This window comes from Erithacus rubecula, assembly GCF_903797595.1.
Source record: "Erithacus rubecula genome assembly, contig: scaffold_113_arrow_ctg1, whole genome shotgun sequence".
In the NCBI taxonomy this organism is placed as follows: domain Eukaryota; kingdom Metazoa; phylum Chordata; class Aves; order Passeriformes; family Muscicapidae; genus Erithacus; species Erithacus rubecula.
Window position 1 is genome coordinate 436079 of NW_027636268.1, and position 14295 is coordinate 450373.

General features: G+C 59.2%; 2 protein-coding genes across 2 annotated transcripts; both read right to left on the reverse strand.

Moving 5' to 3' along the window:
• Window positions 1-951: 951 nt before the first annotated feature.
• LOC306815284 (B-cell receptor CD22-like) lies at window positions 952-2282 on the reverse strand (the record flags this gene model as incomplete). The annotated part of the gene is made up of 2 exons (XM_079331870.1): window positions 2156-2282; window positions 952-1310 (listed from the first exon to the last, which is right to left on the reverse strand). Coding segments are annotated over exons 1-2 (360 nt in total). The 5' UTR covers window positions 2157-2282.
• Window positions 2283-11350: 9068 nt separating this feature from the next.
• LOC306815291 (low affinity immunoglobulin gamma Fc region receptor III-like) lies at window positions 11351-13940 on the reverse strand (the record flags this gene model as incomplete). Its single annotated transcript, XM_079331880.1, has 5 exons — window positions 13853-13940; window positions 13234-13254; window positions 12915-13145; window positions 12432-12695; window positions 11351-11391 (listed from the first exon to the last, which is right to left on the reverse strand). Exons 1-5 carry the CDS (start codon window positions 13899-13901, stop codon window positions 11351-11353), a joined length of 606 nt encoding a protein of 201 aa, XP_079188006.1. The 5' UTR covers window positions 13902-13940.
• Between the last annotated feature and the right edge of the window lie 355 nt (window positions 13941-14295).

A 14295-nucleotide genomic window follows, 5' to 3' on the forward strand; every position in this document is an offset into this window, starting at 1 on the left:
AGTTTAAAGAGCTCCGGCCCAGAACGCTGTCAAACAATAGAAAGCCGTGCTCACGAAAACCGAGGAAGTAATTAAAAGTAGGTCTAATTACTGTCCATAGAAAAATGTCCCACAGCGAAGAGGGTGAAGTAGCTGGCCCTGAACACGTTGGGCGCCAAACTGTGGGACCGGGGGGTTTCTGGACGGTCGCTGGACAGACTCAGGAGATGATTATTTGCTGTTCTTCAGAGCTGTATTTTATTATAGGGCGTGGGTATAAGAGAGAGCTTACAGAAAAGTTAGAGATTAGAGGTAATAAGAGCGGAGAGGAGGAGCGGGGAGGGAGGAGAGAGAAGCAGGAGCAGAGAAGAAGTAGAAGCAGGAGCAGAAGAGAAGAAGAAGGATTTTCCATTTGCAGTACAATAAGTATTATTCCATAATGAATATTCTAAATTCCAATAACCAATCTAATACAATATACTAATTTCCTAATATTTGCATACAACCTATAGGAACAACTAAATTACCGTGTTTTATTGCTTTACCCTTATCTTGAGATCTTTCCTGCCAGGCTTGAGACTGGATATCTGCTGCTTCTTTGGCATGTGTGGTATTTGGTTATATCGAAACAAAGGAAGAGGTCTCAAACCTTAACTATTTTCAGCATCTATGTCAAATACTGCAAACATCTCTATATCATCTATTGTTTCAGAACTGCTTGCTAGGCATTCCATAGTCTTTGCTCTTCCTTCACCAACAGACTCCCAGTGTCCCCAGTGTCACAGCACGCTCTCATAGGTGTCACTGGTGTCCTTTAGTTGCCCGTGGGGTCCTGGCAGCTCTGTGTGGGTCACCCACCCCGGCGGTGCCACCAGTGACAGCCCCCGATGACAGCCAGGAGCAGGAGCAGGTACAGGAGGGTCCTGCCGACATTCACAGCCACTGCTGGGGACACAGAGGGACACAACGGGGTCACCCTGAACCCCGGGAGTCCTGAACACTCCAGTGATTCCGTGTGACGTCACCTGTGAGTCCAGTGGTTCCCTGTGGTGTCACCTCCAGGGCCAGCTCTGGGCTGAGTGCCCGGAACACGCGGTGCCCGTCCTGTCCCAGCTGGTTGGTGGCCACGCACTGGTAGGTGCCCGAATGTCCCACATCGACGGCCCCAAGCTCCAGGAGGGGACCCCGGGCCACCTCGTGCCCATTGTGCAGCCAGGTGAAGGTGACAGGGGCTGAGCCCACCTGCACTGAGCAGCGCAGGGTCACGGGGTCACCTGGGCACACCTGGAGTGCCGGGGGACCGGGGGTGATGGTGGCATTGGCCACGGGCACTGCGGGGACACAGACAGGGCTGAGGTCATTGGGAGGTGCTGGCATCCACTAGGGAGAAGGGGCTGGAGTGGGGGATAAGGTTGGGATGGGTGGGAAGGGGATGCTGTGGGTGGAGTCACTCATAGCCCGAGGGTCCCTCTCACCCCAGATGGTGACATTCAGGGGGACACTGTCAGCCACGGTGTCAACAGGCATAAAAAAAGCCCTATTTTGGTGCCACAGCTCCAAGCGAGGGGTGGTGCCCAGTCTTGTCCCCGAGCCCACCTGGTGCTAGGAGAAGGACAGAAGGGGACTTGTCCCCACGGCCACCGTTCAACTCAGCACCAGGTGATCCCCTAGTGCTACCTGTCCCCGGGGGGGGGGCTGCAGCGACAGGGACACACGCCCAAGTGCAAGACCCCTGCGGAGTGACACAGGCGGGACTGGGGACATGGGAGGAGTGGGGGACACCAGGGAGCAGTGAGGGAATCAGAGAGGGGGAGGATCAGAGAGGATTGGGGGGATCCCAGTGAGGAAGAAGACGGTGGGGACGCTTGGAATGGAGTGGAAGTGACCCCAGGAACAGATGGCATATTCAGAGAGGGTACACCAGGAAAGGGTTGAAGGGAAGATTTTGGGTGCCCTGACAGGGATGGTGACCTATTGACAATGCAGGGACCTCAGATTAGCACAGTTGCACTCAGGAAGGGACTGAGGGGACCTGGTAAGGGATGCAGACACGAGGAGAGGCGATGCAGGGACCCAGGGAGAGAGCTGGGAAGGCAGGGCGGCACACAGAGGGTTGAGCAGGGATGGGAGAGCTGGGGGGGCTGTGGGGGCTCCCCGTGCCCATCCCCACACTCACTGCGCACCGTGACGCCGAGCCGGGCGCTGCTCTTCCGCACGGCCCCCCCTCGGAGCGCACCTCGCAGCTGTAATTCCCCGAGTGGGAGACCCCCACGGCGGGCACCAGGAGCTGCGGGGACCCCTGCGGGCCCCCCACCAACTGCTCGTCCCCGTAGAAGCGGTACAGGAGGGGGGCTGGGGGCCGCAGGGGGCTGGGGGTGCTGAGGCAGCTGAGATTGAGGGGAGACCCATCGGGGAGCTCAGGGAGGAACCTCCAACACTGGCACCGGGAAGAGCTCTGGGAAGGAATGGGGGTTAGGACTGTGACTCTGAGTCCACTGAGAAGTGGCTTTGGGGGTGTCAGGATATTGGGGTTCCAGCCGTGGGGGTGCTCACCGTGCACTGTCACTGTCACCGGTGCTGACTGTGACATTCCTGAGGCCACCCAGCCCCTGCAGCGGTAGCGGCCACTGTTGTGCAGCTCCAGGGGGGGCAGGGAGAGCTTGGTGGCCCCTGAGGGACCCCACGAATTCCTTCTCGTCCTTATAAAATCGCACCCTGGTGACAGGGCTGTCCTGCCAGCCCTGGCATCGCAGTGCTCCCGTGTCCCCCTCCAGCAGTGCCCGTGCTGGCACCTGCAGCACCAGCGGCTCTGTGGGACAGGAGGGTCCCGTCACACTGAGGAGCCCGAGACAGGTCCAAAGTGGGTGCCCATGGCACCAGGGACATCTGGCAGGAGTGTCCACTGTGCAGGAGCAGCCCCGTGACACAGCTGTCCTCACGGGGATCCCACCACACTGGAATGCACTGGGATCTCCCTGTATGCAGGGGACAGGCTCTGACCACACGAGGGCTGTGAGGCCACCCAAGGAGTGGAGCCCACCCAGACCTATCAGCCAACCACCCTGAGCATTTCACATTCCCCCTCACCATTTGACACCATCACGGGGGGGCTGTGTCCACTGTCGGGTCTGACACACATGTAGCTGCCACTCTCGGTGACAGTGAAGCTGTTGGGTCCCTCCTTCCCCCAGAGCCGCCCGTCCTTGTACCAGGTGGTGGCACCGTTGGTCCCCGAGCCCTGGCAGGTCAGTGTCACCCGGTCCCACAGCACCGCCGGCGTCCAGGGCGGCTCCACCAGGAGCTGGGTGCTCTGGGCACCTGCTGGTGACAGGTGACACCAGCCTGCCAGGGCCACCAAGGGGCTGGAGACTGCAGGGCAGGGACATGGCATCCCCTGAGGACTCACCAACGAGGCCGAGGATCTGGGCTGGGAGAAGGGACAGGGCTGGGTGGGGGTGGCACCGTGGGGACAGTGGCACCCAGGATCAGGGTGGGGCTGTCCTCAAAATATCCCTTTGAGGACACCCTTCTTGTAGTAAAGTGCTTGGTCCCCAACAGGTCTGCAGAGGCTACCAGGGTAGAGCTCTGTTTCACGCATCTGGGTGGCACGGGTGCCTCTGGAATGGGGTCAGTGTGGCCATCTCAGGCTGGCACAGGTCACACTCACCAGCCCTGTGGGCACCTCCCCATGGTGCATCCCCTCTGTCCCTTTCCCCAGAGCTGCCCCAGGTCCATGCAGCCAAACCCCACATCCCTGTCCCCGAATCCCTGTCCCCCATCCCTGTCTCCACATCTCTCTCCCACATTCCAGTTCCATTGTTCCTGTTCCTAGGGCCACCCCAAAACCCTGGTCAGACTGAGAGGCCACTGCCTCTGTCCCCCACTACCTCTGCTGACCTTAAGGACCTCAGGGGACCCCCTAGCCGCCCTGTGCCCCCTCCCCACCACTCTCTGCCTCACCAGAGCCCATCCCCAGGGCGTCAGGCCCGTGCCCGGGGCACTCACCCCACAGGAGCAGCGCCACCTTCCCGGCCATCCCGGTGTCCCCGGCCATGGGCACTGGCTGTCACTCGCTGCTGGGGCCACCCGTCCCCTGGCTGGCGGCTCTTGGGATGAAGGGACAGGAAGCGAGGTCACCTCTCATCCTCATGTGTAGGTGGCTCTTGGTGGGGACAGGGTGGGGACAGGATGGGGGCAGGGTGGGGACCTTGTGGGACATGGTGTTGATGGTGGGACATGGTGAGGACAGGATATTGTCAGAATTTGGAGGCTGAGGCGGGGCAAGGAGCCAAGGATGGGTGCCCAGGGCACTGGGGTGCCGAGGATGGGGTCCCTTAGGAATGAGGGTCCCACGGGTTGGGTGGATTCACACTCAGGGATGAGGGTTCCAGAACAGTGTGGTCTCCAGGGATTTGTGATCATGGGATGGATCCCAGGGGTGCGGATGCCAGGGGAATGGGTGTCCTTTTGGAATCATGGTCCTTAGGTAAAGGGGGTGCCAGGAGCTGGAACTACCAGGATGGGGGTCCTTAGAAATGGAGATACTAGGGAATAGCAGTCCTGGGATTGGGATCCCAGGGAATGGGGGATAGAAGGAATGGGGTTCCCATGGTTGCATTTCCAGGGGAATGGGCAGTGTCAGGCATGAGCAGTAGCTGGGCAGGTCGAAAGGTCACAGCTCCTTCCTTGGGTGCTTCATATTTTGGGGTGACTCAGGGCCCAACGCTGCCCCCCTGGGGTGCACATTTCCTGGGCAGGCATCACATGGAGAGCCTGGGTAGCTCCGTTTCTGTTCCCTCCCCTGCCCTCGACTTTTTCCTCTCTTTATTTCTCTGTTTTCCTTATTTCCCTTACTTTTGTGCCATGCTCCCTCACTCCCAATTCCTGGCTCGTAAATCCTGGGAAACACCTGGGCAGGGAATGGGTGGGGGGACCTCAGGGAGGGAGAAAAGGGGGTGGGGAGTATGCAGGGAGGGGTGGGGAGGCTGTGGGGGATGGGGATGTCCAGCTGAGGTCCCCCAACACTTTCACTTTTTCTCTCCTGCAGCAGAAGGCAGAGGCTGTTTGTGCTGAGTCACACAGGGTGGGTTCTGTCCTGGGGGCACATCCAGGGGGTCCTGCCTGAGGGGATCCTGTCCTGGGGGTGACATGTTCTGGGTGGATTTTGTCCCAGTGTGACACATCCCAGCAGGGGAGATCCTGTCCTGGGGGATGGCAGTTCTGGGCAGGGTCCCTGGACACATTCCCTGAGCAAGTCCCTGTCCAGGCCAGGGCACATCCCGGAGATCTCTGTCCCGGGCAGGGGGGCCCTGCCAACCCCCTCTGTCCTCAGTGGGGCACTGTGACCTCTGTGACCTCTGGGGTGCCCCAACTCGGGGTGTGACCCACCCACTCTACACCCCCTCATTGGCTGCCCCCACCCATCTGGGAGCCTCAATCCCCATTTGGGAACCCTCACAGGTGCAGCACCTCGGCCCCATTGCACAGCCCACCAAGATCATTCTGTGGGTGAAAATCCCCAGCAGGGCTGACTGGGGGGAACAGACATGGGCTGGTGTCAGTCAGGGAGGGCACAGACACCCCAAAAACACCCAGACCTCAACCCCACACCCAAAACGCCTGCAGGGCCTGAGTGCTGGCAACCAGGAGATGGATGAGACCCTCCCCATGAAAAACTTGTGAAGCTCTTGGGAAGCTTCCCCCTCCCTCTCCTGCTCCCCACAATCCCCCCACGAGGTTTCTGTCATAAGGGGTTGGGACACTTTGGGTTTATTTGATTTGGAGAGAAATCCTGTTCCAGACCTCTCCATTTCTTGCTCCTCCCCTGCAGGATCTGAGCCAGCAAGAGCAGCTGGGAATGGAGCCCCAGGCTGGAAGGAGCTCCCAAACTCCTGCTCCTTGAAGCCAGTGGCCTATCCAAGTGTTGGGCCAGCCATGGCCCTAGCCCCAGTGCCCAGGGATGGGCATTGGCCAGCCCTGCTCTGGCCAGCCCCAGGTGGCAGCCAGGACCTGAGGCTCCCCCCACCCCCTTGGCTTTGATTCTCGCAGCTTTCGAGCTGCTGCAAAGGTGAGAATTCTTTCTGTGGCCAAAAAGGCCTGGCTGTGGTTTGCTCAGCCCTGCAAGAAGCACAAAAGCCAGTGTGAGCCCAAGCAGTGGCTCTGTGAGGGCCTTTGATGGTTTTCAGAGCAGGGCTGACTGGAAACCCCCCCTGCAGGGGCAGCTGTGAGGGAACCAGTCCAGAAATGCAGCAATTGGTCATTTGGTGCCTGTCCCCAGGGCACTGAGAGAGCCCCAGAACTGCTGCAAATCCCACAAGGATCTGCTCAACAACCTGACCGGGACCCTCTTCCTTCCTGTCTCAAACCTTCAACCCTTTGGAATCTCCTGGGGAGAATGTTTGGGCTGCCAGACAAGAGGGAAAAGTGTGGAAAAAAGGAGCAGGGGGTCTGCCCTTGGGCGTGGTGGGTCTGTGGGGAATTACCCTGTCTGCATTTCTGGTGTCCCCAAAGCTGCTCCATCTCTGCTCTCCTCACTTGCACAGGGCATGGGGAATAGCCAGGACTCTTCTCCACCCCTGCCCCTGCACCCTGGGACTCCCCAGTGCGGCCCCAGTAAGAGCCTGAAATGAGGGATGAGGAACTCCAGTCGGGCTCTTTAAAATGCTGGTTATTGTATCCAAATGATGCAACAATTCCTGGGTCGTGGATGACAAGAGCCCAGCCCACGGCCTTTACATCCCCAGCTGTGGGTTCATCTGAAAGCTTCTGCTACTTCAGGTTGCAATGCATTATATACTTTTCATTACAGAGCATCTTAAAACATGACAATCAATACCTTTACTATTACTTACAGCCTATCATAACTACTCACATTACCATATTCATGTTACTATTCTCCAAGCACAAAAAAGTTAGTATGTTACAGGTTATGCTACAAGTTGTTTTTCAGTTTTCTTGCAGTGTAAAATTCTGAGATCATACCTCTACTTCCAACATGGCATTTTTTTTTGTCTGTGAAAATCTTTCTGCTTCGTAAAAACATCTTTTATTTGAGGTGGATTTATCCTGTGGTCTAAGTCATAAAAGCCCCTTCCCACTCGCTCTTTGCCTTCTTAGTTACCCAGTCAGACTGGCTCAGCAATTCTTTTCTTCTGCATCAAAACTTGCTATCATTTCTATACGTTCTTCAGACTCTACGTTCAAAGATCTTCCTGTTATACATACATATCTGTGAGATCTTCCTGTCAAATCCTTTTCCTTCCCAGGGCGGTCCCTGTCCCTCCATCCCGGCCCCTCGCACCCGGTGCCCCCCATCCCCTCCGGCCGCGCCCCCGACAGCGCCGGCCCCGGCAGAGGCTCCGGAGCTGCTGGAGGATGAGACATTCCCCGGGCAGCGCCGGCTGAGCCGGGCCCGGCTCTCTCACACCGTCCCTGCCAGCAGCACTCGGGCTCCAACACTCTGGGCTGATCCTTCGGGATGCCCCGTGCGCTCCGGAGCGCTGCCCTTTGTCAGGAACAAGCCCAGGAACACCCGAATCATCCCCAATGCTCTGGGACCTCCTCTGAGGCTGTGCCTGAGCCCTGAGTGGCTTTGGAGCCTGATGGGTGTCACTGCTCTGTCCCAAAATCTCGGGGGAGCAGCAATGGCAAGGGGTGCCCCACCATCCCCCAGCCCTGTGGGCCTCACCTGGGCACCCTGTGGAGTTCCTGGTGCTCCTGCTCCATCTGCATGGCCAAGTGCTGTTCCCGTGGGGCACCTGCTCCAGCCGCTCCCGCCTCAGCAGCTGCTTCAGCTCAGCCTTCCTGGCCAGACAGTGTGAAGCACTGGCCACAGGCACAGGCACTGAACCATGCCCAGCACCAGGAAAAGCTTCAGGAAACCTTCCTGGCAGCCAAACCAGCTCCTTGTGGGCAGAGCTGGGGGCACCTAAGCCCCAAAATATTTTCAGTACAGCCACAGCTGCCCAAAATCCCCGGGAGAGGCAGCAGAGACATATGTTTGTGCAGAGGCATGGTTTAGCAGCAGGGCTGAACTTCAAGAACCCAGGCCCTAATTACAGCAGGTCATTAAGGGTCTGCTCCTCCTCCCTCTCCTCCTCTTCATCCTCTTTCTCCTCCTCCTCCTCCTGTGGCTGCTGTGTTGGGACCAGCAGTGGCCCAGGAAGAGCAGCAGCTCCAAACGTGCTCTGGAGCCCCTGAGGAGCCCTGGCAGTGTCAGCAAGGAGCACCTGCTTTCCTCAACATGCCAGGGGAATTCAACATTCCCAGAGGTGCTGTGCCAGGGCTGAAGGAGGAAAAGGCAGGGAGAGGCTGAGGGTTTTCAGGAATTGTGGTGGAAAGGCACGAGAGGTGCTGCTGTGGGCCTGAGACCTGCCTGGGGTTGGGTGCTGCCTTCCTTGCGTTCCCATCAGGGAGAGCGGTGGCGGGTGTTGCGCAGGGTGTGTGCCTGGGCCGGGACACTGCTCTGCTGCCAGCGGGCACCAGGATCCAAGCTGCTGCCTTCGTCTCTTCTGCCTGAGTGCTGCCGGTGCTGGTTCCGGAACCGATTGGTGCAAAGCGTGAGTTTGCCAAAGGAGCGATTTGGGCTCGTCCCTCCCGCCCGAGGCCGCCATGGCCCCTGAGGGGTTGGAGCTGGCACCGGGGCGCCCCCTGCTGGGCGGGAGTGCTCCCTGCAGCGCCCCCTGCTGGGCGGGAGTGCTCCCTGCAGCGCCCCCTGCTGGCCGTGGCCATAATTTCACCAAACATGAAGAAACAGCCCTGAGCTGGTTGGAAATTTCTGTTCTTGTGTTGTTTTCTTCTGTTCTGCTCTTTTTAATAAATTTTCTAGTAATGAACTCTTACTCCTTTTCTTGCACTTTTGCCTGAAAGCCCCATAATTTTCATAGTTATAACAATTGGGGGAGGATGGTCCACTTTCTATTCCAGGAATGTTCCTGCTATCCTTGGCAGACATTTCTATTTTAAGCCATTTCTAACTCCTGTTTTCCAGCATGGATAGGGAAAACACACCAAAAGAAGACAGGGTCAGACACTTGGACTCATGCTTTGACTTTTAATACATCTGGTCACAAAGGGCCCTCTGCCATGGTCGAACTTCTGGTGACTCAGCCACTCAGGAGCTGGGTTTGGCAGAGTGTAACATTGTCCCCAGTGTGCCATGGCTGAAAGACAGACTGACACATGAGGCCCTGTGTCACCAAAAGCAAGGCCTGACCTAGCCCTGTCACACACAGGTCTTCCAAAATGTCTTGAGACATCCAACTTCTCATGTCAATGACATCTCACTTTGTGCCACGGTCTTATCCTGACTGCACAGGAAAAGGGGGAGGCTGCAAAACCCCCCCAGGACATTTGTAATATCATCGTGTTGGGAACATGGCACAGGAGGGGTTTGAGACAAGGGACAAGGGAATCCTGAGCACTGGTTTGTGTTGACAGCCCAAAATTGGAGAATCCCATTCCTAAAGTCCAACAGAACTGAACAAAGAAACACCAGCTCCACCAGTTGAACCAAAAAGCTGCATTCTGGTGCCAACAAGAGGGAAACGAGTCCTATATTCCCCTGTCACTGGGAGGAGAGATGAGGAGCCGTGGATTTACTGGGAGTGCTGAGAGGAGCATTGCAGAGGCACTGGGAGTACAGGGCCACTGAGAGAGAGCATGGGAACCACCAGAATGTACTGGGAGGAATGAAGAGGCACTGGGAGGGGAAATAGGGAGCCCTTGGTTGGTACTGGGAGCGCAATGGGGAGGGAATGGGGAAGAGTTTAAGGGTTCTGGGACTACTAGGATGTGGAATGGGGAGCCATTGCTTGTAGTGGGAGGGAAGTGGCTAAGCCCTTGGGGGTTCAAGGGGCATGGGGGGCTCTGGGTGCCCTGTGCAGGCTCTCATGTGAGCTCCCCTTTTGTGCCCATCTACCCCTGTTTGTTTGGCACCCATGGGAGCAGTGGGTGGCCACATAAGTGTGGCTGCCCATTGGTGGGGTCACCCAGTACCCCCAGTGCTCCCAGTACCCCCAGTGCCCCCAGTGCCCCCAGTGCCCAGCCATGCCCCGAGTGTCACATCACATTCCCATAGATGTCCCCACATTCCTGTGGTCGCCCATGGGTTGCTGGCAGTTCTGCGTAGGTCACCTGGGGATCCTGGAGTGTGGTGGCACGGGGGGACACTGCGAGAGACACTGGCTGTGACATCCGGGTGGGGAGACACTCATGGGTGACATGTCCCTCTGTGTGTGTCCCAGCCCAGACTCACCCCCTGTCTGCTTGGTGCTCACGACGTGGGTGTACAGCACCTCCCCCTCCTCTGGGGGGGCCGGGGGCTGCGGGGGGATCCTGAGAGAATAAAGGGGATGTGTGGGAGGGAATGGGAAGTCTGGGGGGTTGGGGTCAAAGGCCAGAGTGTGGTTTGAGCCCCCCACTCACCTCTCCCGCTGCTTCCTGGCACCTGCAAAGAAAAGAGGGGAGGGGTAACTGTAGGGTCCACAGGGCCCTGACCACTCAGGAATCTTGAAACCTCACTGCACCCTCAATTTCCCCCAGGACCCCTGAGCACTCCTGGTGTCCCCCTGAACCCCTGTAGTGCCACAGTTCTCTGGAACACCCAAGCCCCCCAGAAGCTCAAGCCTGGCAGGGAGAGGGACCATTCAAATTCCTCCAGGATCACTGAAAGGATTCCCCAAATCCATGCAAGGCCTCCAACACCACCCCAAATACTTCCTGATGCTGAGCAAAGGACCTGAGCACTCAGAAGAGTCCAAATGAAGGGCTATGGCTGCTGCCCCATAAACCCAAAATTTCTGCAGTCCCACAGCTCCCCCGGCCTCCATTGTCCCCATTGTCACCCACCCATGTTTTTCCACCGGTGCCAACCCAGAGCTCCACCCACGAGCAAGACCAGGAAGAGGAAGGACCCGCCAAGGCTTGCAGCCACTTCTGGGGACAGAAGGGACACATCAGGGTCACCTGTCACTGCAGGGCTCCTGCAATCCCAATGACCCCGTGTGACCCCACCTGTGTTCCAGTGGTGTCCAGTGGTTCCCTGTGGTGTCACCTCCAGGGCCAGCTCTGGGCTGAGTGCCCGGAACACGCGGTGCCCGTCCTGTCCCAGCTGGTTGGTGGCCACGCACTGGTAGGTGCCCGAATGTCCCACATCGATGGCCCCAAGCTCCAGGAGGGGACCCCGGGCCACTTTGTGCCCATTGTGCAGCCAGGTGAAGGTGACAGGGGCTGAGCCCACCTGCACCGAGCAGCGCAGGGTCACGGGGTCACCTGGGCGCACCTGGAGTGCCGGGGGACTGGGAGTGATGGTGGCATTGGCCACGGGCACTGTGGGGACGCAGACAGGGCTGAGGCCGGGGGGGAGGGGCTGCTACCTGTTGTGGGTGGACAGGGGAGTCTGCATGGTGGCACCTGGAGACAGAGGGACTCCTTCACCCAGGACAGTGACCCCATGTTACTGGGAGTCATTTTGTGGTGTGGGATGCAGCCATGATATGGATGAGGGATGGAGGATGAGAATGGGGTGAGGGTGAGGCAAGGGTGGGTTGAGGGATGCTGTGTCCAAGGGTGGGGATGGTCGTCACCTGGTGGGGGTCATGGAATGGTGTGGGTGGGATGTGATGGATGCCATGAGGCACATCAACGGGGGCATCACCCCAATGCCAAGGGTCTCAGTGCTGTGGGAGGGTCACACTCAGTCAGGTGAATGTGACCTGATGTGCAGTGGGGGATGTGACAGTTGGGTTAGGGATGCATGGCTTGGATGTCTGGGGTGGGGACACCTGGAGCCAGATGGTCCCAGTTGCCTTGGTCTGTGACACCCAGTGGTGAGGGCTGTGAGCTGGGCTGGGCTGGGGATGGTGTGAGGGGGTGAGGTGGAATGGGAATATGTGGAATTGGGGATAATGTGGTTGGAGTCACCCTCACCCTGAGGGTCCCACTCACCTAGGAGAGTGACATGCAAAGTGGGGCTCTGGGCCACACTGTCACCATCACTGCGCCAGCAGTGGCAGTGGTGATACAGAGGGGATAGGAGAGCTGGGGTGCTGTGGCGGCTCCCCGTGCCCATCCCCACACTCACTGTGCACCGTGACGCCGAGCCGGGCGCTGCTCTTCCACACGGCCCCTCCCTTGGAGCGCACCTCGCAGCTGTAATTCCCCGAGTGGGAGACCCCCACGGCGGGCACCAGGAGCTGTGGGGACCCCTGCGGGCCCCCCGCCAACTGCCTGTCCCGGTAGAAGCGGTACAGGAGGGGGGCTGGGGGCCGCAGGTGGCTGGGGGTGCTGAGGCAGCTGAGATTGAGGGGGGACCCCTCGACGAGCTCGGGGGGACCCTCCAGCATTAGCACCGGGAAGAGCTCTGGGAAGGAGAGGGTGGTGGTGAATTTGTTACCCCTAGTCCCTGGGGAGGGGCTCTGGGGGTCTTGGGGGGGCAGCTGTGGGGCACTCACCGTGCACTGTCACTGGCACCTTCGCCGACTCCTCCCACCCCCACCCCCAGTATTCCACCCAGCCCCTGCAGTGGTAGCGGCCACTGTGGTGCAGCTGCAGAGGGGACAGGGACAGTGTAGTGCCATCGTGGAGGCTCCCCAGTTTCTTCCCATTGCGGTAGAAGGATACCGAGGTGACTGAATTGTTACGCCAGCCCCGGCAGCGCAGTGTCACCATGTCCCCCTCCAGCAACGTCCGCGCCGGCACCTGCAGCACCAGCCAGTCTGGGGGACAGGAGGGATCTGTCACAGCCGATGTCACCAGGATCCCCCATTGGGTCACACCAGGGGTCCCCAATTCCAGCACGGAGGTCCCCACGCACTGGGATGCTCTGTGATGTCTCCAGAACAGGGGACAGGCTCTGGTCACACCAGGGGGTGACACATGGAGCTGAGTCCAGCCTGAGCCTGCGGGGTCCCTGTTATGTGCCAAACCACCCTCACCATTTAACATCCTCACAGAGGTGCTGAGCCCACTTCTGGGTCTGTAACATGTGTAGGTGCCACTCCCAGTGACAGTGAAGCTGTCGGGTCCCTCCTGCCACCAGCGCTGCTTGTCCTTGTACCAGGTGGTGGCACCGGCGGTCCCTGAGCCTTGGCAGGTCAGTGTCACCCGGTCCCACAGCACCGCCGGCGTCCAGGGGGGATCCACCAGGAGCTGGGTGCTCTGGGCACCTGTGGGTGACAGGGGACACCAGCCTGCCAGGGCCACCACGGGGCAGGGGACAGCAGGGCAGGGACATGGCATCCCCCGAGGACTCACCAGTGAGGCCGAGGGTCTGGACTGTAAGGGAGAAGGGACAGGACTGGGTGGGGGTGGCCCTGCAGGGACAGAAGTATCTGGGGGACCTGGTGTGGCGTCTGTCCCCAAACTGTCCCCACGGGAGCACTGGTGTAGCACAGAGGTTCTGAGGACAAGAACACCTCACTCACCCTGGGCTGAGGCAGGACATAGGGACACTGTGGACACCCCATGTGCTGTCCCCACAGCCACATCCCCATGGCCCTGTGCCCATGATCCCATTCCCATGGCACCTTTCCCCATGGCCCATCTGCATGGGATGTGGCCCTTGTCCCTGTCCCTGCATCTCTGTCTCTCTGTCCCTGTCCCCACAGCTGCCCTAGCCCCAAGGTACCTTTTGCCACATCCTTGTCTCCACATCTCTATCCCCCTGTTCCTGACGCCACATCCTAATTCCCCTGTTCCTCTCCCCACGATCACCCCATGGCTCTGATCACACTCATGTCCATGCCCGTGCCCTTCCTCTTCTGGCCTTGGGGATCTCAGGGGACCCCACAGCCCCCCTGTGCCCCCTCCCCACCACTCTCTGCCTCACCAGGGCCCATCCCCAGGGCGTCAGGCCCATGCCCGGGGCACTCACCCCACAGGAGCAGCGCCACCTTCCCGGCCATCCCGGTGTCCCCGGCCATGGGCACTGGCTGTCACTCGCTGCTGGGGCCACCCGTCCCCTGGCTGGCGGCTCTTGGGATGAAGGGACAGGAAGCGAGGTCACATCTCGTCCTCATGTGTAGGTGGCCCTTGGTGGGGGCAGGGTGTGGAGAGGATGGGGGCAGGGTGGGGACATTGTGGTACATGGGGGTGATGGTGGCACATGGTGGGGACAGGATGTTGCCAGAATTTGCAGGCTGAGACGGGGCAAGGAGCCAGGGATGGGTGTCCAGGGGACTGGGGTGCCAGGGCTGGGGGTCCAATGTGTTGGGTGGATTCAGACTGAGGGATGAGAGCCCCAGAACCACGTGGCATCCAGGGATTTTTTTCGTGGGTTGGATTCCAGGAATGGGGTTCCATGGGTGTGGGGGTCCT